Source organism: Triturus cristatus, chromosome 11 (genome assembly GCF_964204655.1).
Source record: "Triturus cristatus chromosome 11, aTriCri1.1, whole genome shotgun sequence".
NCBI lineage: Eukaryota > Metazoa > Chordata > Amphibia > Caudata > Salamandridae > Triturus > Triturus cristatus.
In genome coordinates, this window is record NC_140594.1 from 990,175,226 (window position 1) to 990,201,611 (window position 26,386).

Below are 26,386 nucleotides of genomic sequence, written 5' to 3' on the forward strand. Positions count from 1 at the left end.
ATGAGCTCCTGAAATTCACAGACTTCAGCCAGACACTTTATTTAGCAATTTATGTAACCCATGTGCAAGTAATTCATAGGTTTTTTTTGGTGAAAACATATTTTATTTGTCGATTGCATAAATATCACAGCACCCTGCATATCAGAGTCTTCTACGTAGTCATATAGCATCATGTTACAGAAGCAATCTACTTTTATGTATGCCATCCGACAATATAATAAAAAGACACAGTAAAATACTACAAACCCCCCCCCCAACGCCCCCCACCCTTTCCCCTGCGTCGCACCATGTCCAAATGGTCCCAACCTCCGTTTTATTATCCTGCAACCCAGCCGTAGCACAATAAAACATGACCCCCCTTATTACCCCCTATCCGGCACACCCCCAACTTGACCGGCCTCATGAATTATCCCCAGGGACGATCCTCCACCTCCACCGGCCGCTCCAGCCACATCCCCCGATAATCCGCCCATCGCTTGCATATTTTATAATGCTTGCGTGGGCATCCCCTGGCCACAAATATGGGCTGTTCCAGACCCATACAGCTAGGCCGTTTTTCCATGCAGTCACCGAGGCTCTTTCCATGCCCTGGCGATATCACGCTTTGCTAATGTAAGGCCCAGTCGCAAAAGGTGTAGCTTATAAAGATTGCCCCCAATACCCGCCATGACGTGTAGCATTGTTAGTCGTGGCGTTCGCTGGAGTTCCCAACTCAGAACCTCCGATAGACAGGCGAACACCCCTCTCCAAATTCGGTCCAGGGAGAGGCAATGCCAAGTAGTGTGTATAAATGTGCCTTCTTCCCGGCCACATCTGAGGCAATCTGGAGCAGCAATCATGCCCGCCCGATACAGCCTGGCCCGAGTGAAGTAGACCCTATGCAGATATTTGAATTGTATAAGGTGCAGGCGCACTGCTATAGCCGCTTCTCTAGGGGCCGCCAGGGCTTCCCGCCAGTCCTCTTCATCTAATGCACCAATATCTGTCTCCCAATCTCCCCGCAGCTTCTGAAGCTTCGTAATACAATGGATAACGAGGGCCTGATGAATCCTGGAAATCTTCTTGGTCTTTAACTCCCCCATAAAGAGTCTCGCTTCCAAAGGACTGAACTCGGGGAGGGATGTCAGACCCTCCAGACTAGGGGACAGTGCATAGCGAAACTGGAGATATCTATAGAACTGTGATTGGGGCATAGAAAATTCCCTCTGTAAGTCCTGGAATGACTTAAACGCCGTGCCATTCATAACGTCCCCCAAAGTCGAAATGCCAATATCGTCCCAGCCGCGGAAGCCCCGTAGAGCCACCAGGTCTGGGAAGCGCCCATTGTTCCAGAGAGGGGTCTCCTCAGTCAAGACATTCCACCAACCCATACGACTCAGCACTTGTCGCCATATCAAGAAAACCACACGCGTAACCGACGGCATAGTGCTACGCAATGGCGCCGAGTATAGAATCGTGTGTAGTGCGTTAGACCCCATAAGCAACCGCTACAATGCGTACGCTGGATCCCCCCTATCGCCATACCACCACTCATTAAGGACAAGGAGATGCGAGGCCTGAAAATAAGACTGGATATCTGAGGACGCGATTCCTCCGCAGTAAGAGGATAAAAAGCATGTTCTAAGGGCCACACGTACGTTACCCCCCTCCCACAGAAACTGCCCCAATACAGAATTCACCAGTCGGAACCATCGAGGTGGGATCGGATACGGGTAATTTTGCAACTGATAGAGTAGCCTAGGCAGCGCTACCATCTTAAATATTGCCGACCTGCCATACAGTGTCAGGGGCATACGTGACCAGGTCTTGAGATCTGTGCGGACCCTCTCCCACACCTATGCCACATTGCACTGCCACGAGAGAGCCTGTATTTCCGAAAGGAACACACCCAAGAATTTCAACCCTCCAACCGCCAACTGAATGGTGCTCGCCCACCTGCCGGGCCTCGAGCGGTCCCCTAAAACCCACAGTGTAGATTTGCTAGGATTCATAAAGAATCCCGTCGTCTCCCCAAAGATCTGCAGGATCCATAGGAGCCGCGGCCCCGACGTGTCCAGTTCCATCATGAAAAAAAAGGACGTAGTCTGCATATAGTGCGATTCTGTCAGATACCTCCGGGGACCACTCAAAACCTCGTACCTGTGCACCCACCCGTACCCATGCCGCCAATGGCTCCATAGCTAGTGCAAACAAGTATGGGGACAGGGGACATCCCTGCCGTGTACCCCGCTGAATCGGAAAAATAGCAGATGCCGCCCCCGCCACCCGTACCGTCAAATTCGTGTATAGGAGCGTAAGATAGGAAAGGAAGCACGGGCCCAGGTTAAGTCTACGCAGTAATGCAAACAGGTATACCCAGCTCAGAGAATCAAACGCCCTGTCCATATCTGCTAACAGGAGCGCCGCCTGTTTCCCTGTTTGTCGAACCGCCGCCACCGCTACATGTGCCCGCCGTATGTTGTGTCTGGTGGCCCTCCCGGGCATGAACCCAGCCTGATCAGGGTGTATAAGAGCCAATATGTGTGGCAGAGGGCGATTAGCCAATGCCTTTGCCAGGATCTTAGCCTCCATGTTGAGGAGGGAGATGGGGCGATACGAGGCCCGTTGATCAGGGGGCCGACCTGGTTTAAGAAACACTACCACCTCTGCGTGCCTCCAATCTGGGGGAAGCATACCCTTCTCTCTGGTCTCCTCCACCACCGCCCGATAATATGGGCCAGTTGCACATTATAGCGATTGAAGAATTCACTCGGGAACCCATTAGGCCCCGGCGCTTTCCCAGAGTTGAGCTCTCCCAAGGCCGTGCCGAGCTCCTCCTCCGTTATTGGAAGTTCCAATCAGTCTCGCACTTCATTAGACACCGCTTTAGGCGGTAGATCCGCTAAGAATTTATCTACGGTGGCCCCTGATAGGCATTCCCGAGTGCTATAGAGGTCTGCATAATAGGCAGCAAAACTGTCGGCTATAAGTAGTGGATCAGTAATCGGTACCCCTCCGTCATCCAATAGGCCCGGGAGGGCCTGGGCGTGGAAGGCGCCCTAGCAAAACCTATGAATCATCTTTCCGGACTTGTCCCCCTACTGATATACTCTGCTTCGGTCGCCAGCCATGTCTGACGGGCTTCGTCCATTAGAATGGCTGCACAGGACTGTTGGGCCTGGAGCAATTGCCTCACCAACTGCCCTCCCCCTTCCTCCCGGGCTTGGCGTTCAAAGGCCTCAACGGAGGCCTCCGCCCATGTCAACTCCACTCTGCGCCTACGACGTGCTGCTGAGCACCAAGATATATCCACCCCTCGTAGCGTGGGCTTCAGGGCCTCCCACATTGACCCAACACTGGACACCGACCACTCGCTTGAGGTGAAGTAGTGAGCAATGGCCTCCCTCATGTGCGTACTGCAGTCTGCATTCTGCAAGTGCCATGGTGAGAGGCGCCACCGAAAAGGCTGTCACCCCCGGCCCATAGACAACTCGAGGGACACTGGGGAGTGATCGGAGAGGCCACGGGGCAGGATCTCTGCCAAAACCACTCTATTAGCCCTTGCCCGAGGAGTGAATATATAGTCAAGCCTGGAAAAGGTGTTGTGGACCGCTGAAATATATGTGTACCCCCGCTCATTTCCGTGAGCCCGCCGCCAGACATCAATCCAGTCCAGGCTAGCCACCAGGGAACTTAGTTTTGTGGGACCTCCACTCCTCGGACCATCCTCCCCCCAGCTCCTATCCCTGGCCATATCCATAACATCGTTCCAATCCCCACCAATTACCGAGAGCACGTCCAGCATATCCGCCCAAAGGGCCAGTAGCCTCTCAACAAAAGACCACTGCATGGGGGGGCCATACACACAACCCAAAACCAGTGGGACCTCCCCAACCGTGCCCCGAATAAACAGATACCGGCCTTGAGGGCCAATCCACTGCTGCGCATGTATATATGGGACCCTACGATGAACCAAAATCGCCACCCCTCTGGAGCCCCTCGCAAATCCTGCATGAAAGACTTGATGATACCCATAACGCTGTAGACAGGGGGTCTTCGTACCCATGAGGTGCGTTTCCTGCTGCATAAGTATATCCGTACGAGCCCTCTTGGCCTGATGCAATATTGCTCCCCGCTTAAGTTTGTCCAAGGCCCCTCTCACGTTCCAGCTTATAACATGGAGAGTGCCTGGGATTCCCTGGTCTCTTATCGATGTGCTAGCCATAGGAAATGGACCCCACCCACCTCACAAACAGGGGGCTACGGTTGTACACATGGAGAATGTCAAGAACCCACAATGGAAGTGCGACGCTGAACCTAAAACAACTGCCACCCAACAAACCCCCCACCCCATACCTCAATAACGCTGAAGCATCTGTCGCGGTGGGGCATGCACCAAGATCCCAACGGGGGAGGTGGCACAGCCCCATCCAATGGATCCCCAACTTACAGCCCATGTTCCTCGGGCAGAATCTCGACCAGTGCAAGCCCGGCAAAGAACCAGCCCACCCTTGAACCCCCCCCCGACAATAATATCGCAAAAAATAAGGTAAATAGATTTGAGCAAAGGAAACCGTCCCTGCACTGGACCAGCCCCAAGCGTCAATGTACCACAAGATCAATGTCCATGCTCCGGACCCCTCCCAGAGGAGGACCCACCAGACACAGAGCGCCTCCTGGATCTCGACCGTCTGCCAACCCTCCGTTGCTGTTCCTTCTGACCCTTCCGGGCCCCCTCTCTGGAGGAGGAGTCCGACTCCCTACCGGGCGGCGTGGGCACCCTCACTCTCACCGTTTCGTCAGTCCACCGAAATACCCCCTCCGGGGTGTCGAAGAAGTGTGTGCGGGATTGGTACACCACCCGCAGACGAGCCGGAAATAAGAGGGCATACGGGAGCTTAAGGTCTCGCAGTCGGGCCTTTGCCGCCATGAAGGATTGGCGCTGTTGCTGTACTAGTCGGGTATAGTCTGGATATATTAAGATGCGCACATTCTCATAGAGCAGGGGTTCCTTAGGCCGGGCTTGTTTCAAGACAGCATCGCGGTCCAGATAGTTCAGGAATTTCACTATTACCGGCCGCGGGCGAGCCCCCGGCGGTGGCTTCTGCAACAGCGCCCTGTGTGCTCGCTCCACCACAAAGCAGCGTGACATAGCGTCCGGCGGGAGCCAGCTTTCCAACCACTGCGTGAGGAAACGTTCCATGTTGCCTGCCTCACAGCCCTCCGGAAAACCAACGAATCTCAGATTGTTCCGTCGGGCCCACCCTTCTGCATCCTCCACCCAAAGCGCCAATCCCCGCTGGGTCTTTTCAATGTTCGCCATTTTTTGCTTCAGTGTGGTAACATCGTCTTCCACTCCAGAAATCTGGGTCTCAGCTTTTGTGATGCGAGACACAGCGCTGCGCAGATCTTGGCGCAGCAGCGTGACGTCCGCCCCAACTGCCCCTATCTTGGCATCAAGCATATCCCTGGATTGGGTGATGGCCACCATGAGGGCCGCATTGTCGGGGATAGACTCCGGTGATCTCCTCCGTCTGGGTACGTCACCAATCTCCCGTTGCAGCCTCACGTGAGTCGGGGGCCACCACGGCGATCCCACTCTACTCCTCTGGCAAGGGGTTGCCCCCTCCGACTGCCGCAGTCTTCGCACGCCCTCTCTCCTCACCTCCACGGCCCGGCCGCCGTGTCCTCTATTGCAGCCCGATCAGGTCTCCACTCAACTCCGGTAGGGGGCCGCCACCCCCGGTCCTCAGTATGGCCCAGTCCATGCGGATCTAGCCTCTTAACCACAGGTGGGGGTTGAGACTCCGCCCGCTGCAACCACAAAGGCCCACGACTCCATGGGGACCGATGACATCCCCACAGGGGGCCACCTCGCTGTCCCGCCCCGTATCAGGCCTATGGAGAGAGAGCAGGGGGGGGGGAGGACCTCCACAGCCTCTCAACGGCTGTGTCCTCCAATGCCCCCCCACCGCCAGCCGACAATGTGCCTTCACAGGGTTAGGGGCCTAGCTCCTCCGCAGGGCTTCCTGCCCCCGCCGCCACCTCCTCCAGACGCTGGCCACACACTTTCCGGTTCCCGGCCGTAGGATCGACCCTCCGATGTCCCTCCCGGGTCCCGCAGGCTCTCAAACTTCGGCGCTGCCCTCACCTCCTGCTGGCCGGCCTCGTACGAGTGTCACCTCTCGGTGCCGGGCACAACGCGACTCGCAGACCTCAGCAGTCGCCGGGACTCTGCACGCAACTCCCCAGCTCTTCCGGCGCCTCTAGGCCCCGGCCCGTGCACAGCGCAACTCCGACGCCGATACTGCGCAGGGGCGCCCCAGAGCACCGTCGGGTGCCCGCCTGGGGGGACAGCACCCAAGTAGCCCCTTCAGGACAGGTAAATTGTCGGGGGCCAGGATAATCGAGGACATTAGACGGGCTGGACGGATGACAACTACATGGTAGCAAACGTGTTATTGCAAAAATCAGTCTACAGGTATAGTTTGCCAGTTTCTCTAAAATCAAAACAAAAGATCCACTCTATCAATGATGTCCAGAAAATGATGTGTGCAGAACTACAGACTGAACAAGTATTACACTGTAGCTATCGACCTGAAGTTTTGAGCATATTCGAGCAACACAAAGACATCATAGAGTCTCGCTTTGCAAAGGACCATGTCTCAACATCACTGGAGTGGCTTGATGATGTACCAGTAAAAGCACTTGTGACAAATGCAGATGAGAAGATGAGCCATTGCTGTGAAGGATTGGCTGATGTGGCGCATACAGTTTCTCATCAAGTTGCAGCTGCTACACGAGATCTGCATGGTGAACGGTGCGACAACCTCGATCTGAGAGAAGATGATGTGATCGAAAATGACATTCATAAGACTTGGCTGGAACCCAGATGGAAAAGACTGTTCAAAGTGATCCTGGTCACAACGATTGCTGTGAAGAGTGATGGCCTTCCGAACTGGGTGCATGTCTTCCAAGCTCGTAGGGTCCCGTGTCCCCTTGATGAAACAGCTCCTCTTCCAGAAGAGATGCCAGCGGTGGTCAAAAGGCCATGGGAGAGGGTCAGTCAAGCTGTAGGGGAACACACTGAGTCTGAAGCAGCACTAAAGCAAACCGAGGTGGGGCTAGAAAAGCAAGAAGTGGAAATTGGCTCGGATGAAACTGGTATCAAAGTGATGAAAGAGCCAGGTCCAGCCTCTGATGAAAGAACTAGTACTGTGGGCCCACGAGTGGGAGTGTAAGAAAGCTGGCTAAAGGGGTATATGAAAAATCTGCAGTTGTCCCCTGGAAAAACATTTGCACTCATAGCTGAAACGTCTGAATCAGAACGAAGTTAAGATGAACGTGGATGGCTTGGATTGAGAAAGTCCAAAAGATCGATGGTGCTCTGTCGGAGATATCCAGCACCTGAATGGTCATGTTGCATGGACAAAGCACTGAACATCACAATGGATGAACTGTGTGATGCAGGATTTGAACTATATAAGCCACCTTGATTTCAAGCTTGAGACAAAAAGAGAACGGAGCAAAGCTGAAACAATGACTGAGAACTGTCAAAAGCTGAAAAGATAACAATTATTGATCAATGGAAAAAAGAAAAAAAAGGGACTGTTCGGTTAGACTTTATTCTTTTAGTTAATTATTTTACAGAAGATTAACCTTGGTCCGAGAAAAAGCTACAAGAAGAGTGAGGGATAACATTCTTAGAGGAGCATGGAGTAGGTTTATGGATTGTCTTTTTAGAAATTTGAACTGCTCAAAACTAACTGTTCTAAGAATCTACTTACATAACTCTGCACTGAACCTTTGAGTTTGGCTATAAATGATCTGATTGATTTCATGTGTGAAATGAACTTGGAGTGATGATTACAAATCCTCAGAGGTGTGATGATTTAAATCATCAGAGGGAGGATTGAAAGCCTAAACCTGTGCTTTCTTTACTAATGGAAATTCTGCCTTTGCTTCAGAAATGAAGAACTGCATTTGAAAGGTGACACGCACATTTCTGTGCCACAGAGTGAAAACGTGAACTCGTGAAATTCACAGACTTCAGCCAGACACTTTATTTAGCAATGTATGTAACCCATGTGCAAGTAATTCATAGTTTGATTTACATGTGCTTAGTTAGATGTTGTTCTCACTATGAAAATGTGATTCTAACTTGTGAAAGTGTTAAAAAGTGCATTAGTAGAAATAACTTGTATTTGAATTAGCACGACATTTTAAAATGTAGAAACAGAACCAGCTCGTAACTCAGCTCTTGCTCTCAAAGTTTCTGTCGACCTTCAAGATAAGCAAAGGAATCTTTTTCTCTCCGTGTGAAGAGAACAGTGGCATAATTTACAGCTGTGACCGCGGTCTGAGCTTTATCTCTGTAGTTGATGGAAATGTCGAACAAAGCCTCATTTAATTCTTTGCTTTAGTGAGAACAGAAAATCACGTATTTTAAAAGTGCATTACCAAGTTTAATGTTTCTTGCTTTATTAAAAAAGGTTCTTTTGCAGCTCATGTTATGTGTGTAGGTTAGGAGATAAAATTGTATTAAATAATATGTAGAATGTACAGTGGGAAGGATCTTGGCCAGTCTGAGAGATGACGTATGAATCTGCAGATGGGTGGAGGCATCCTTTTGGAGAATGCTGGATTCCAGTTGGAGGAAGAGAGAGTCACACCACATGCTTTGTAACATTATTATTTGATAAACGCGTTCCTAGTTATGAGTTTCGGGAAAGAGAGAGGAAAGAGAACAGGAGGAGAGAGGACGCTTTTCAGAACACAGGCAGGAAGACTTTAGTAGCCCTTTGAGAGAGACAGACAGACAGAGATTTAGAGATGCAAAGCTGCAGAGGAGTTTCAGATTCCGAACCAGAAATGAAGGGAAGAGGGCAGAAGTGATTTGCAGATGCAGTGAAGGAGAGGGCAGACCTTTGATGGAGAGCAGAATGTAGGCGAACTTAGGCAGATTATATATAGGTTTAGTTCCATTATTATTTTTGCTTTGACTAATTGGCTTTGCCAAGGCATAGTTGCGCTATTCTTTGTTTCCCTTCATGGGAGATTCTGCAATTATTAATTATTGATTGGCTTATGCTAACACACTTGCTTCTGGGACTTTTCAGGAGTTCTGACTGACATCATTTGAGCCCCATTGTCTTAGAATAGAAAACTGCTGACTTTGCAGCTCTTAGTCACAATGTATCATCTAGCACAAAGTGTTAAGAAATGTGGGCCTTTACATTTTTCTAGGATTTCAATTAAGTTCAAACCCTCCTTCTTGGATCTCTCTAAATTACACATCTACAGGACCTCCCTGAGGTGCACCTAACACGCTCAAATGGCACTTTTAATAAATCAGGTAATTTATGCCAAGAATTGCCTTTGCAGTCTTGTCTTTCTTCTAAGTTTTCTCCTTTTCCCACCTTTACAAAAGCAAGCATGGCTCAATTCTCCACTTACCTGGCAGTGGTATGTTCCGCTGTACTAGGGGCCCCTGAATGGGCTGGTTCAAGTCTTTGTTCACTGCAATGAATGCTGTGTGTGAACAGATAACTCCGGACTGCAGGCTCGTCTCCAGAATTCTTTTCTTCACATCTTTGTCATCACTGTTGGTTCCTGACTCCAAGTCACGAAGCATATTCTTTGCTGCTAGATGGTGAATGGGGAGTCTAGGAAGAGAATGACACTAGAATTACTTTTTCCTCTTGAAATCTTTTTTATTGTTTTTTTTTACTTAAAGCTCACTGTACCTTAAATAGTAGAGTGTTCAACAGCATCATATCACTTGACCATCCCCTTCTAAATTCCAAATATCCAACCAGCTCAACTTTAACTGACCCAAGCCAATGAATCCCCTCAAGTATGCAAGAGCCTATGGGAGGGTCTGAGTAGGGGCCAGGAAATCTATGACATTGGTGAAGCGAGAAGGAGGGCCCCTTGTCATCCCATCCTATGGCTGTGCCCATCCCAGATCTCTCGCCAGCTAACAATGTGTGCCCCACTGCCCCATCCCTGGAGTCTGGTGTATTTATGTTGTCTCTTTCCCACAATGTCAAAGCTGGTGACCACCTCCTGCCAAAGTTCAGCTGTCTTCTTTCGAAGTCACCTATACAGGTTCATTGAGGTTAAACTAAAAATATGTCTACTTGCCTAAAGTAGCAGTTCAGTTCACAAAACTTTATTCGGATAAACATAGTATCCATAAAAGTACGACAATGGTTAAAAATGACAGGGAAAAAAAGTAACAATGCATAATAGTTAGAATTACAGTTGTATCAACACAGTATCAGAAAATTCTAATGAAAGAATAAAACAAGAGTCCTCAATAATAAATAAATCACTAATATATAAAACGAATCCAATCAATGACTAAGAACTGTCCGTACGTGAATAAAACTCAGTGATTAGACATTGTCTTACGCGCCCTGGTGGCAATTCTCAAAAGTGTGCTTTGACAAAAAACCAGGTATTCATCACACAAGGCAAGTATACATGAATAAGCAGAAACCAAACTAATAGGCCTGCTCTTATTAAAAAATGGGAGAAGAAGCCACTTGATATATTTCATGTAATATTTGCAGAAAAACAAAAAGTGTTGAATTGATTGGCCACTCACCCCGTCACATGAGCAGGGTAGTGAATCAAGTTTTGGATGATAACCCAATAGGAAACACAAAGCAAATTTAACTGTCCCAGCCCTCAGGCGGAATAAGAGGCTCCTTTCCCACCGACTCATAGGTAAGGTGAGATAATTTGGTAGGGGGTAGCAGTGCCGTTCGTAGGCCATGTAACTGGAAACAGTAGGTTTATTTGATTCCGACACAGTTCTTATGGTGCTATATAACGAATAAAGAGCGCTTCTGAGTTCTCTTTTATTTACAGTTTCTGCTTCACTAGGACTTAAGAAAACGTAGCCCTTATTGACGCTGCATAAGCTTTGATACACTCCAGATAGCCAAGGAATATCCATCCCCTTCTCACACTTCAAACAGTCTGTTATAATGTTTTTAGTTAAGGTGGCTGCCTGATTCTTCCAGACTGATAGCCAGAAGAGAGCTGGGCGAGTGCGTATAAAATCGTATATATAATTTAAATTCAATTCCCTGTGGCAAATGTATTGTGGGGTCGAGATTGGGATACTCGCTTTCTACAAAACCGGTTATCTTCCTGCTGAATGCAGGAACTATCTGCAGTGCCCCAAATCTCAGCTCCGTACGTAGCCACAGGGACACATTGTAATTTAAAAATGTTTAAAATAGCTAAAATAGCACCTGTGTTCTTTGGGTGAGGAAAACTAAAAATAGAATTAATAGTCTTTGAGAACTTGCTCCTGGAGTGAGTAAGATGCTCAGTCCTGGAGCCGTTCTCAGCAGAGACTACTCCGAAATAAGGGAATTTACAGGTACCTGTCAATTTTTGATTGCCAGCAACAATAGAACTAAGCTGGCGTTTTCTAGGGCCACAGGACATTAAAAATGATTTTTTTAAATTTACGCACAAGTCCAAACTATCCATAAATTTAACAAAGGACTGTACTAGGATACGTAGAGAATTAGGAGTGCGGTCTATAAGAACTGCATCATCTGCGTAAAGTAGTACAGGAAGAGGTTTCCCGAGAATCATGGGGACATCTTGGGTCATAGGTACCAAAGACTTATTTAGGCTATTAATATAGATAATAAAAAGGAGGGGGGCCAGGACACATCCCTGCCTGACCTCCCTTCCGACCTTAATGACTCCCGAAACCTCTCCCCCACTACCTATCCTCACCTGAGCCTCAAGGTCTTTATGGAGATATGCCAGAAAATGAACCAGTGGCTCATCCAGCCCATAGGCCAGTAGGATAGCCCACAGCCTTGACCTGTTCACAAGGTCAAATGGTAAACAGCCATTAGTGCGCGACTGTTTCTACGCATGCCATTACTTCGCAAGCGTTACTACGCATGCGATATAGCAACGCACTGCCTTTAGTACGCGCTGTTACATCTCATGCGTACTAACGCCGCATGCGTAGGGGGCAGGCGCCGCTCTTGGAGCTCGTCACGGTGGCCATTTGCAAAAAAAAGGTTTATATCCTGAGTGGCAACGACGGAGGAAGCAGGAAGGGAGAGAAGAAGGGAACCACGCATGGAAAGAGGTAAGTGGGGCTGTGTAGTGTCGTACTTGTGTTAGTGTTGTGTAGAGTTGTGTGTTGTGTAATTGTGTTAGTGTAGGGATAGAGGAAGGGTCGAGCTGGGGTAGAGTTTTAGGGTTACGGGTAGGGTAGTGTTGTGGGGGTAGTGTATGGTTTTAGGGTTCAGGGAAGTAGGGGGTTGTGTGGGGTAGTGTATGGGATTAGTGAGGAGACTCAGGCTAGGGGCAGGGTTGTGCTGAGGGTAGAGTATTAGGTTTTAGGGTAGTGTTTTAGTGTTAGAAGCAGACGCGAAGTAAAAGCATGCGAAGGAAAGAAATGCGTAGTAACGACATATCCGAAGTAAAAAATGCGTACTAACAGTATGCGCACTAATGCTTTGCAAAGTAAGAACACATATTCGATCAAATGCTGCGGCCTAAAGTAGTATATTATGATAAGCTCTTCATGGGTCAGTGATAATGCATTCTCCTTGCTCCACGTGGTTCATTCTTCCTCTTTAAGTATGGTTTTTGCTTCTGCCTTCTTACTTGCTGGTAGGTACTTGCTAAACGGTTGAAGAATTCAATGGGTGACAAGAGTGGCCATGGTAGTGGTCTCCCCAATTGCATCCAACTGTTTTTTGATTTAATTTCAAAATCCTTAGCCCTTGCAGTTATCTAGGTAGTCTGTAGATCCAAAGACCAGGGAAAACAGACAAGGATGTTGTGTCACCAACCCTCCTGTGCCAGTAGTTCACAAGGATGGACTAGTATCAAAATTGCCGTAGACCTGTCAGAGCCTGTGCAAAATACTTTTGATATATACAATTAAATATCAGGAAAATATTAGCACAGATGGATATCAAAAATGAAAAAGGGATAATATAGACCCTATGTTACATTAAGTGCTAAAAAGTGCCTGCATTTGAATTTCTGACACTATGCTATATGGATATTAAAAAGAGAAAACTGAAAAAAATCAAATTTTGTATTAAAGGCTAATAAGACCTTCCCCTTCAATTTCTGCTGATATGCCAGAAAGACATAAAATTGCCTCATAGTTCTCTTCCCTTTGTAGAGTCTGTGTTATTCCATAGGCAGGGCCCTCAGGTGACCGGCATAGTGACACCTAGAACTGAAAAGTCCTTGTGTGAGAATCTGAAACTTGGAGTTCTTATACACTATTTAACTTAGAAATGTGAGCATTTCCTGTACCTCCATGCCCGAACATCAGGTCAGGACATTTTAAGATGTACCTTGTGTGAGGTAATGAAAAAATAATGCACAGACTGTACATGCGATTAGCAGAGTGGCTAACGTTCACATGCTACTGTTCAAATAATATTGCTGAATAAAGTCAACAACAAACCTCAATTAAATGTATATCACAGGGTCTACACACGCAATTCAAAATCCTCCTGATCCAACAACACTGTCACAATAAGGATTCATTACTACTTAACCTTTTTTTTTAGCTCTATCACAGGCATTAGGGATCACTGGCCATAGGTCAAACAATAACTCAACACTGGGGATCTGAATCTCGGATTGTGTATGTAAGACCATGGATTCCTGTACCGGAAGTACATGCTTGAGAACATGAGCTAAAGCAAATCAAGCAAGGATATTTCCCACTCAAAGCAGACTCCTCGGACAGCAGGGTTACCCATGGTAAAAGAGGCCACAATGGAGTCATCAACCATGCAGACTCTGAGGATGAGGGTCTGGCCCCTGAGGGCCCCTATGTTGAGGGGCTTGTGGAAGAGCTTTCGATTTAAATCTTTCTTGATGAGGAGAAGGGGATTAGCAAAAGCATCCACAGGGGAAGCAAGTGATTCCTTTGCAGAAGCCAGCAGGAACGCAGAGCCCGTCCACGGCAGAGGAGATGACAAGCGGAGCAGGAAAAGGCACAGCACATAACTGATATAATTACCAGCCTTGATTAATTTAGCAGAATACAATTTTTGTTTTCATCCCCAGATGTGTGATTGGAACTATGCTCCCATTTAGAACACATGTCCCAATTTTTCAAAGAACCAGGTAAGGCAGCTGCAGCATTATTAGAAGATGTACAATTTGAGGAAAGACATCCCCTCCAACACTCACTAAAACAGAGAAGCAACATATCCTGCCTATCAATGAAAGCAATGGGAGAAAACTAGAACGAATATCACAATGTTCTGGAATGTGTACGAGATGGAGACTGTAGATCAATTCCTTGCGATTGTTGTTAGCAAAGAGTTTCTTGAGGCCACATCTTGCAGCTCCTGAAGAGTATTTGTGTTACATTCTGTTCAGTTCCAAACACATTATAAAATAATTATCTCACTTCTGCTTGTGTTTTTTCTGGTATTGAGCATCAGAGCCGGGAGACTCCCGAAGGACCACAAACCAAAAGAAAGACAATACTAGAAAAAAGCCTAATTAAATCTCATCTGAGGAAGCGATTTCACATTCCATGAAAGCAAATTGATTTTGAAAATAATTAAAATAGTCAGAGATATACTGGGGGACAATCTGGCACAATACTACAGAGAAACAATCTGAAGACAGTCTCCTAGGGCAGACCACTGTAACTCCAGGCCAATCCAGAAAGATTCATACGAGGCAGATAGGCTGCTGTAATAAATGTGTTTCCTAAATTCTACTATGTTAAGTGTATAGAGGACTCTCAGAAAGAACATGAGCAATATTGCAGGGCATTTGAATGTGAGAAAACGCCAAAGCTGTGGAATGGAGGTTTATATTTGAACTCGAGGCTCCCTCAGGCTAGCCTCAGCTTCTGCCACTCAGAAAGCTCAAGCTGCTCCAAATAGCATCCCATTGTACAGGAGCAGAAAGGCAGACTGGATATTTACTGCGGGTCCTCAGGATATCAATTTCCAAAGAAAATATGCAAAGGACACTGGAAAGCCCTCTGTGTACTAAAAGAAAGTCAAAGATTTAAGTTCAATTTCTTCCTTTTGGCATCAATGTGACAGTGAAGCCTTCAGAGTTGTCTAATACCGACAAGAATGGGACAGTGAAGCATTAAGAGTTGTCTACTACCAACAAATCCGAACTGTGAGTATGAACAAGTCTATCCATAAATCAAAAATGGTCTGATCAGGGTCAAATCACTAGTCAAGACAATAAAGAGATTTCAACCCGTCTTAAATACTCTCAACAGCACATGCATTTGTATTTTGACGTCAAAATACAGTAAACATTGACTACTGCTATGTTTCATAGAAAGGAGTCAATTTACCAGTTCCGTCATCTCTACTTCTGCTTGCACGGGGACGGTTGAACATTTACTAACGTCTAGTAGTGGTGCTGCTTAGCGCACACATAGCTATAAATGAATGATGGGCTGACCAAAGACTCCAATATGGTTCACTTACACATATGACTGTGCGCTCCCCTGCACCAGGCACAATTTTACTGGTTATTGTTCCTTGCAAAGACGTCCTATACAAGGCACTATGTTCCTTTAAAGTTAGGGAGGAATAGGAGGTTAGGGGGAAGGAGTGGGGGGCTTTGACTGCTTGATGTTGACTGGAGCAGTGTTTTGAACCAGGTCTTGATAGAGTACATCAGCATTACTGTAGCAACACAAACACACTTCGCCCAAAGCCATTCTGGACTAAGAAGCCACTCAGATCATAAAAAGAGAGGAAAAAAGTCTTGCTTGGCTCAACAGTGACTTAATGAGCTCTGTTAGTGTTGATTGTGAAAAATACATCACTAGTCACAAATGCCAGCTGCAATTGATTTATTATGGAGAAGCCAAAGCAGCCACAACCACCTTTGAGACTTAGTGGTGGAAAATGCATCACTAGTCACAAAGGCCAGCTGCAATTGATTAATTATGGGCAAGGCAAAGCAGCCTACACTGCCTTTGAGTCTTGGTAGTGGAAAATACATCACTAGTCACAAAGACCAGGTGCAATTGATTTATTTTGATGAAGCCAAAGCAGCCTACACTGCCTTTGAGTTTTGGTGGTGGAAAATGCATCACTAGTCACAAAGGCCAGCTGCAATTGATTCATTATGGGCAAGCCAAAGCAGCCACAACCACCTTTGAGTCTTGGTAGTGGAAAATACATCACTAGTTACAAAGACCAGGTGCAATTGATTTATTATAGGCAAGCCGAAGTAGCCAAAACAACCTTCATGAGTCTCAGTAGTGATGAAATCACAGAAGTCAGGGCGATTGCCATCCTCAGCCTGACCAAATCCTCAAAGGCGGTTAAAGAAGTTAAGACAATGTTGACATCATTGGTTAAGCTGGTCAACATTTTGCCAGCCATACAGAAAACATGAGAAGTCCTAGAATCCAATATAAACTTGATGGTACTTGACCTGGGGCTGCTGTGTGCGTATTCAAAAATCCTGGCAGAAGGTGAATGATGTCAAGAATTCCTGTCATACAAGGGAAACACGCCCTTATGTAAACAGGAGAGCTGTTACATAACTCAAGGAAAACACGCCCTTATGTAAACAGGAGAGCTGTTACATAACTCAAGGGAAACACGCCCTTATGTAAACAGGAGAGCTGTTACATAACTCAAGGGAAACACGCCCTTATGTAAACAGGAGAGCTGTTACATAACTCAAGGAAACACGCCCTTATGTAAACAGGAGAGCTGTTACATAACTCAAGGAAAACACGCCCTATAAAGGGAGGAACCGGGAGGTACAACGCTGTCGGATATTGTGTTCACACCGACGTACCTGCTTCGTGAAGAGCAGTGTTCCGGAGTGGTGCTCCAGTAAGGCAAGAACGGAGGTAGGTCGAGTCGTTACTCCCTGGGCCGTGTCTTGCCCCATCGTCACCTGTGAAGGACCCGGAAGCTCTACCGGTCAACCATTGAGCTTCGCTTTTTGACTCGGCTGAGTCCAAGCGCAGTGGCGCTTTTGCTGGTTGGAGTCGTAACTCCCAGCCCGACCAGAGACACAGGGACTGCCAGCTGTAACGCACACCAGGAGGTGTTTGCCGCGTTACAGACTCGGAAGTCCACAGGATCGATCGAGCGGCTGCTCTCGGTTCAGTCTTCTTGCTTGTGATTGGGGTATCGGTGACGCATCACCAGGAGGTGACTCCGCGTCCCGGTGCAGTCTGAGGAAGAGGTTGAGCGGCTGCTCCCTTCAGGTAGAGACCCCGGCTGGGTGTTTCCCTGACTCCTCGATTCTCCCCAACACTCTTCGTGCCCCTCACAGCCTACCGATTGGCATTGTCGGCCATTTCATTTCTGCCCTCTGTTGGCATACGCCGGGACCGGCGTATATGCAGAGGACGGTTAGGACCATCCGTGCTGTGGGCTGGTAACGTACTTAGCCTGGAGGATTCCAGTGACTATAACTTGTTTATTCTTTGTATTATATTTGCCTTCATTAAAACAACTAACCCTTCACTAGTGGTTGCGTCCTCATTGTCGTGTCTGTTAAACGATCCTGAGACGTTCAGGGCGTTACAAATGAAAACCAGCTGACAATGCTACAACTTGAAATGGAGGGAATGCATGCACTGGTGACAGACATATCAGAAATAATCAGATACCAGGAATACTATGCCAAAGAGGAGATCAGAAGTTCACAGTGTAACCATGAGGATGATGAACTGCCTGAAAAGACCAAAGGGCATACTATGGAACTGTTCCTAGAAGACTGGTTCTGCAAAAAAGACCTCCTGTGACAGCAGAGCTTACTGCAGCGAATAGTGACAAGACTGTTAAACTACAGAAATCGTGACCTGCTCAAAGAGAGACACAACACGGTCTCATCATTGTTGAAAATAGCAAAGTACTCGTGTCTGGACTATAATGTGGCAGCACAACATCGACACAGTCTCTTTCAATAAGTTGAACTAAATCGTTTTAAGCTAGGACTCAAATACATAACATAACATGTGTATTTGTAAAGCGCACGTTCACCCATAGGTCTCTTGGCGCTGAATAACAGATGTTTATTGTTACCCAACTCAATGGTACTCATTTTATCGACCTCAGATGGATGAAAGGCTGAGTGGACCCGCCGGGATTTGAACCTGTGACCATGAGGTCAAACACAGGCCGCTGCAGTTGATGCTTTAGTCCACTGAGCCATCAGACCCGGTTGTTACTCTTTCCACTACCTTGAAATTCCATGCCACGCCTCACTTCTTCTCGAGTTCCTGGGAGGCATGGGGCTGGGGAGAGAATTGTTCTAAATCAAACAGAACACGCTCTGCACCGGACAACAGAGGGTACAGGACTCATGAGGTACAGATGCAGACCTAATCAAGAGCTGGGTCTTTTTAGGTAGAGAACTCTATTTGAAAGGCAATCTGCTGTGTCTCCAAAGCGAGCTCATGGTCTACAAAAACAAACTGACATCCACGGCGTCCATTGCAGAAATGGGCTCAGAGGGCTCAGAGTAGAGTGACAGCAAACCCCCAAATATCCCTCCGTGAACTGCAGATGACCATGCCTGCTACAGGAGATGAGCTGAAGTGATAGGACATATTTCTATTTTTTTGGTACACACCTTCAGAAATGCTTGTTATAGCAAGGCAGAGGTGATCAGCAATGTTGAATATATCTGGGAGCATTGTAACTGACAGGGAGGTGAGTTTTGGGTGAATGATTTAACCTCCCCAATCTAACCCGCAGACTCAAAGCACCCCCGCACCCCCCCCCCGCCCCCCCCCAGGAATTTGACAACATTTTCCTGCCATAGCTCTGAGACGCTTTTCCATATTTGTGGTTTGCATTTTTAAGCAGGAGCAATTTTGAACTTGCTCTTATGGAGGAGGGGCTCAATAGTAGTTTCCGGTGGTTCTTCAGAAAGATTGCAACACATACACCATTCTGCTATTTGAAATATAGGAGGTATGAGTAACTTATTCAAGAGACAAAGTGTAAGAAAGTGCCCTTTTCAACATGGTCAATCCCACTTTTTGCCTGGTATTTGATGTGAATTCAACTGGAAGTGCAATGGGTTCCAGCGAACCAGACCCCCAGTGCCAGATCGCTTTTCCCAAACTGTAAGATAGTTTCCCAAATTGGAAATACTTGACAACCTTCTAAAACTCCCAAGTAAATGTTCCCCCTTTAACTTAGGGCTTGAGGTACTAAAGAGGGTCCCTAAGGGCGGCAGCATGAATTGTGCCACCTTAAGAACCCCCTCGCCGAGCTCATGCAAACTGCCACTGCAGGCATGCATGTCTAGGTGCGGCCCCAAGTGAAAACCCAAAATGGCACACAGCCTGTGTGCCATGTCTGCCAACACTGTATGCAGTATAAGTATACCCCTACCGCATGCAAGGGAGGGTGCACTATACTACATGTTAAGGTATATCTGAATGAGCAGGTATGCCCCTGTGCTGGTCAGTACCATTACTACCAGTCCGAGTGATCCAGGAAGCCGTTTCGAGAGAGTGTGCTGGACACTGGTAAACATGAGTTCCCCAGCTAGCTGATTGCTTCACTGACAACAGGGATGTTTGGTATCAAACCTCTCGTATTAATGAGCCCACACTGATGTCAGTATCGGATTTAGTAATACATGCACACAGATGGCACCTTAAAGATGCCCCCTGAAAACCTACCAGCCACTGGTGTGCTGACGGACTAGTTTTCGCCACCAGAGACGAGTTTCTGACCCCCAAGGGTGAGGGCTTTTGCTCTCAGAGGACCATAAATGGGTCTGCTCGAGCAGGGGGTGTTTTCACCTCCTCCCACAGGATGATCTGCGGATTAGCATTCCCAGGCCAGGGAGCTTCAAAGGGCCTACCACCTTTGGTATGCGTATCTGATTTCTCTCACAGAGAAGTAGCCAACCCACCTTTGCCCAGAGCCATTTGGCACCAGGAGAGGAGGGAAAATTAGCAAGTCTAAAAGGCATGTCCACTCTCAGGCTAGTGCCACCCCTAACGTGGGCTACCAAGGGTGGAGGTAAAGTTATCTATCTTGGTGACGGCTAAATCAAGTATTCTGGGACAGAGGTATGATCACCTCCCCAAGAAGAGGTCATATAGGGGGCATAGGGACCCCAAGGGCAGGTAGCCCATTGGCTATCTTCCTACCCTCAATACCAGGGAAGCAGATCCTGCTGACAACAACGAGGGCCGAAGAGCTGTGAAAGCAAGAACTGCAGAAAAAGCAACTGACCTGGCACCAGCCTTGGCCGGCTTGTTCGCCTATTCTCGACAATAGCACCAAAGTTGCGTTGTCCTGTAAACACTTATCCAAAGACACAGGAACTCCTGTGAAACAGTGGGGCAGCTTCACTGCATCTTGCAGGTACCAAAGACTGAGCTGTGAGGTTCCAAGACCACAAAAAGCAGGCAGAGGGAAGCACCCCTGCACCTGAGTTGCCTAACCTGAGCTGAAGTGGGCCAACGGTGCCAACGCGGTCCCCAGAATCTCCAGGCTCGAAGCCCACCTGGGGTTACCCCGCTGTGGACTTCTGGATGCCGCCTGCAACATCGTTTTATAGGTCCCATCTACCACGACTGGTCCCAGTGACAAAAACCCAGCTTCTAAGGACACCTCTGCACCAGTCGCCCCTGGCCCGTGGAGAAGAGGACCAGAGGTGTCCCCCTGACCCTAAGCTTTGTGAGGTCTGAGCACCCCTGTTAGTTCAGCCTGATTGACCTCCCAGTCTGACACTGCAGCATTTCTCTACAAAGGCCAATAGCCATTGACCAGCATTGGGCACCTGACGGTGTTTGGCACCACTGCAGCACCCGGCTGCCCTGCCACTAGAGGTAATATGCTGCCTTGAACCTTGCTCCTACACACCTCATGTCCCAGAGGTCATTGCAGCCTCTGAAAACTGTTGACTGTTTAATTGAAAGGGCTGTTACTTACCCTGTAAGCATCTGTTGGTGGCATTTAGTGCTGTAGATTCACATGCTCTGCATACTCCAGCCATTTAGTGTTGGGTCCGGAGTTGTGAAGTTGTTTGAAGACGTCTTTCAAGTCACAAGACCGAGTGACTCTTCCTCTTGGTGATATTGCACATGGGCAGCGACTCCTTTATTAGATTGTTTTACCGCAGGCAGGTGAGAAGGGAGTGTGCAAAAACAAAGATCTCCATGCTAAATGTAATGGTATCATATAAAAATGTAATGTAACTAGAATGGCCCCAAGTGTCCGGGAAGGAGGAAAGGCACATGTGAATCTACAGCACTACATGCCACAAACAGAAGCTAACAACAGGGTAAGTAACATAATCAGTTTGATTGGCATGTGTGGCTGTAGATACACATGCTCTGCACAGACTATAAAACAGTCCCTCCTTAAAAGCAGTGGCTAGCCTGTGGGAGTAGCAGCTGTCTGGAAAAGGGTACGTAGCACTGCATGTAGTGTTTGCTAAATGTGTGGGGTAGACCACGTACCAGCTTTACAAAATGTTGGCAATGGGAATATTTCCTAACAATGACATAGTAGCTCCATTTTAGGTCTCCCCTAGGCAGTGCTTGCACTGTCTCTTCAAGACATGCTGTAGTTAGGTTATGGGCATAAAGCTCCGCCCACTTTCCGCCCATCTTTTTAATTGGCACCTGTCCGTCCTTTGTATATGGTGGCTTTTCATTGGTCAATAAGCTTAGAAGTCCCTTCTTAGTACCCTCCTGTCTCTTCATGTAACCTCCCATGAAGACACCCACTGTTACATGTGTTATTACGCTGTAGGTGTCAATTACAGCCTCAGAGCACTGTTTTCTTAAAGGGCTTCAGGCAGGACACAAGCTTGGTCCTAAGCAAGGCTGGCAGTGGTTACTTTACTCACAAGAACATCTCACATTTATATGAGACCTTCTATAAACTTCCCTTCATCAGCTCCACACAGAGTACAACCTAATCTGGAATTAATATATTAACTCTTTTGTCACATTTCAATGCTACTAGTTGTATATATGGACATAGCTACTTGAATGTATTTGTGGTACTATCTTGCATGCCATGAATTATGGGTAGGGTGGATTTACCATATCTTCTGCAGGGTGCCGTACCATATGTGACCAAAAGAGGTCCCATGGAACTTCTTTTGGCCACATATGGTACTGCACCCTGAAACATGGCTAGGTAAAAACATTGGCATTTATTATTATTATGTGTTCTTATATAGCGCTCAACTTACCCTTGGGCATCTTGGCGCTTGCATTGGGAACCCGTCCTGGTTTTTCCCTGTAAGATAACCCGTACTGGGCATCCCCAAGGTGAAAGCCAGGCATCCCGCCGCGGGGGGGCCGTTGTGGAGATTAAGCAAGCTTGTTGCCCAGAGCTGCATAGTGTGAACTCGTGCTTAGAGTGGGCACCGAAGCGAGAATTATCGAGTCCGTGGACAATTGGGCTCCGGACCCTGCCGCGTCGGGAATTGAACCCTGGTCCCGGGTCTGACCTCTGCTTCAGAGTATGCCTCCTCTAACCAGTGAGCTACACTTCTCCACTTTATAAATCCTATAACTCCAACTTTGCAGGGTGCAGTACTATATGAGGCCAAAAGAGGTCCAATTGGACATCTTTTGGCCACATATGGTACAGCAGCCTGCAACATGGCTAGGTAAAAAACACTGGCATTTATAATGCTAATAACTCCAACTCACGCGAGACCGATTGCATTTCCAGTGCAATAGGTCTCGCCAAAGAGTTGCTATGTGTTCCTGAAAGTTTTACTTCTATCTATGTAGAACATGAGGGCTCTTTTTACATCTAGAATATGAAGATTTCTTTATACTACAGAATCAGGGTTTTGGAAATTAAAGATAGTTCAATGGATTGATTGATACGAAATTGAGAGACTATCTTAGGTAGGAATTTGGGATTAACACGAAGAAACAGTTTGTCTCTATATATTTGGAAGATTGGTTCTTCTAGGGTTAAAGCCTGGAGCTCAGTAAACAGTCTGAGTGAGGTAATGGCAACTAAGAATGTCATTTTCCATTAAAGAAACTGAAGGAGACATGAGTGAAGAGGCTCAAAAGGGGGACCTATGAGTCTTGTTAGATCAATGTTAAGGTTTCAAGAGAGTGCTGGAGGAACCCTAGGCGGAGTTACTATTTTTAGACCTTCCATATAGGCCTTAACGACTGGAATTTCGAATAGTGATGGGTGCGGTCTGTTCTGGAGATAGATAGCCACTGTAGCAAAGTATAACCTAATGGAAGCGTAGGCTAAATTATCCTTCTGCATATGCAGTAGGTAGCAGAAAATGTCTTGCCCTGTAGCTTTCATTGGCTCAATTCATTTGGGTTGGCAGCAGTAAACAAAACATTTCCACTTTTCATCATTAAATGCTCTAGTTGTGGGTTTGCGTGCTTGTTTAAGAATGTTCATACATTCTTCAGGTAAATGAAGATAACCAAACCCTATGATCTCAGGAGCCAAATTGCTCAATTGAGACCTTTGGCATCTGGGTGTCTGATTTGTCCTCGATTCTGACAGAGAAAGTCTGACCTGTTGGGGAGCTTCCCGTGAGGAACTTATGAGAGATCCAACAGTGATGTGAACCAGGGCTGACGTGCCCAACTGAGAGCTACTAGAATAATAGTGAAAGATGTTTGCCTAAGCCTCCAAACTAGAAAGGGAATGAGAGGGAGAGGTGGAAAAGTGTAGGCAAATATCCAAGACCAACTCATTCATAGTGTGTTGTCCTTGGGGAGTGGGTGTGGATACATGAAAGCAAAGTTTGGGCATTTTTCTTTTTAGCTGTGGCGAAAAGGTTTATTTGAGGAAAGCCCTACTTTTGAAAGTTGGGAAGGAGAATTGTGGCTTACGTTCCAAGAGGCCACCATTCCTAGCAGACACATCAGTGCCGGAACTGTAACAGTTTTGTTTGGCGGGAACTGTGGTAGAGTTATCTGAAAGTTCTGAACTCAAGCAGCATTGGGATAAGCTAGTCCTAACTGTGTGTTGAGGATGGCCCATAGGTAAGGTTGAATTTGGAGAAGTTGAAGATGAGACTTGGGAATGTTTATTGTGAAACCTAGTCTGTGAAATAGATTCACTGTCAATTGAGTGAATTATTAACACTGAAGGTGGGTACTGGCTTTGATGAGCCAATCGTCCAGGCAGGGAAATACATGAATGTTTTGTCTGTGTAGGAGTGCTGCAACTATTGCCAAACATTTTGTGAAAACCCAAGGATTTGTGGTCACCCCAAATGATAGAGCTTAGAATCGGTAATGTTTGCCTACTATGACAAATCTGAGGTATTTGTGGTGTGTGGGATGTATTGGTATACGAAAGGAAGCGTCCTTTAGGTCTAGTGTAACCATAAAGTCAAGTCAATGTTCTGAGAGGACATTTTCATTCAAAGGTCTGAGATCTAAGATTGGTCTTATTGGCCTGTCTTTTTTAGGAATGAGGAAATACAGAGTATACACCCAGTCCCTGCTGTTGAAGTGGGACAGGTTGTATAGCTCCTTTGAGAAGAGGGGCTTTGACTTCTTGCTTGAAAAGTGTTAGATGATCTTGTTAAAACCTGTGAGTGTGTGGAGGGATATTGGGTGGTGTAAAAATGAGCTCCAGACAATAGCAATGTTAGATAAAGTCCAGTACCCACTGGTCTGTGCTGATGGATTCCCAGACTGGGTGGAAAAATTGTAGTCTGCTCCCGACAGGTGTGGAGTGTTGCTCCATGTGTGGAGGCATCCCTGGCCTTCCCTCGTTGTTTCCGCCTCTGTAGGAACCTCCAAAGTAGTTTTACTGTAGGCAAACTGGCCTGGATTTTGTTGGGAAATGAAGGCGCCTGAAGTGGTGGATTTGTATGCACCCCTGTTACCTGAGCGACGGAAGGACCATCTGGAAGCTGTGCTCTGTAATGCTCTCATGGATTTAGCTGTGTCAGTGTCTCTTTTTATTTTATCTAGTGTAGTGTCTACTTGTGGCCCAAAAAAGTGTTCTTTGTCGAAATGCATATGGAGTACTGCCTGCTGGACATCTGGTTTGAAACCAGAACACTTAAGCCATGCGTGTGGCCTAAGAAGTAGGCTGGTATTCACACCCCAAGTAGCTGTATCCGCAGCATCTAGTGCACATTGGATTGAGTTGTCGGTGATGGCCTGACCTTCTGTGACAATTTGTTGTCCCCTTTTTCGGTGTTCTTCAGGGAGGTACTGTAGAGATCCTCCATTTCGTAGCAATGAGCTCTGTCATAACGGACCAGAAGGGCTTGAGTATTGACAATATGCCAATGATTAGCAGCCTGTGCTGCAACTCTTTTCCCCGCTGCGTCTGTCCATCTACTTTCTTTTTCAGGTGGCAGAGTGTCTCCAGTATCCTGGCGATTACCTCTTTTATGAGCTGTTGTAGGCACTATGGAGTCCCTGATAAAAAAAAGTGAGTCAGAAGGGGTTGCTTTTTATTTTTTGTACACATGTGGGGTGATAACTGGAGCACGGACTAGCTCTTTAAAATTATCTTCTGCATGCCTCAGAATGCCAGGAAGCATGAGTAGATATTGTGTATCCCTATGTGTGGAAGATGAGGTGTCAAACAAAAAATCCTGTTCCAAAGAATCTTTGTGAAGCTCAACATTGTGGAAAGCAGCTGCCCCTGGTAATGACTTGTTGGTAAGAATTGGCATCTTCTGGAGGGGGGGGGGGGGGGACTAGCAGGATTACAATCTGGGTAGTTAGGGGAAGGGCATCAATGTTGTATGCATCCCATTGGTCAGGGGCTCTAATGGCCCTTTTAACGCCCCATCATTTGACCTAGTGACCCTGGAGGTGTAGCATCAAGTGGGTTATGTGTTGGAGATGTAGGCGGTGAAGGAGGGGTTGGAAGTGGTAATGGGGGAAGAGGAGGTGGTGGTGGTGGAGGGAGAAGTATAGGACTGATGGCTTTGTACTTCATCTTCCTCTTTTGAGTGATAGAGCTGTCCAGTGCTTCTTGGAAGGATAGCCCCTTTTTGGTGTTGGAGAAGCAAGGATCCATCAAGTACCTTCCTGGATTTCAATTTTCCGTTGTTGAATGTCCATTTGCCTGAGAATAGGTTCGACCAGAGGCATGGAAGCTGATGAAGATTTGGAAGGTTTCAGCTCCAAATTTTTCAGAACCGAGGGTTTCAGTGTGAATCAGAGTTTTTTGGTCGGCACCAATGTTGATGTGATTGGTTGCTGGATTGGTCCCAAAGGTCGTTCTTGGTATTAGATTTTGGCGCTGGGACCTAGTGTGGGGCAATCGGAGAAATCTTTCACATCTGACCATGGCCCGAAAGTAGTGGCGGTCTGGCGACCTCTGAATGTGAATGTTTGGAGGAGTGCATAAGTGTTGCAGCTGGCTCAGTGGAAATGTTACTCACGCGCTGACCAGATGGAAGGCTACTCATT

The 26,386-nt window shown here is 47.1% G+C and overlaps 1 protein-coding gene and 1 long non-coding RNA gene across 3 annotated transcripts in view; one reads left to right on the top strand and one right to left on the bottom strand.

Annotated features, from left to right (window-relative positions):
- The window catches only part of LOC146785792 (von Willebrand factor A domain-containing protein 5A-like), a 541,765-nt gene that overhangs the window by 304,923 nt on the left and 210,456 nt on the right, over positions 1-26,386 (bottom strand). The window contains exon 14 of the mRNA XM_085635057.1: positions 9,436-9,644. Coding sequence (XP_085491183.1) covers positions 9,436-9,644 — 209 coding nt within the window. The remainder of the gene's footprint in view (positions 1-9,435; positions 9,645-26,386) is intronic.
- Positions 1-26,386, top strand: part of LOC146785793 (uncharacterized) — a 258,212-nt gene that overhangs the window by 109,251 nt on the left and 122,575 nt on the right. The gene's annotated exons all lie outside the window — the stretch shown is intronic.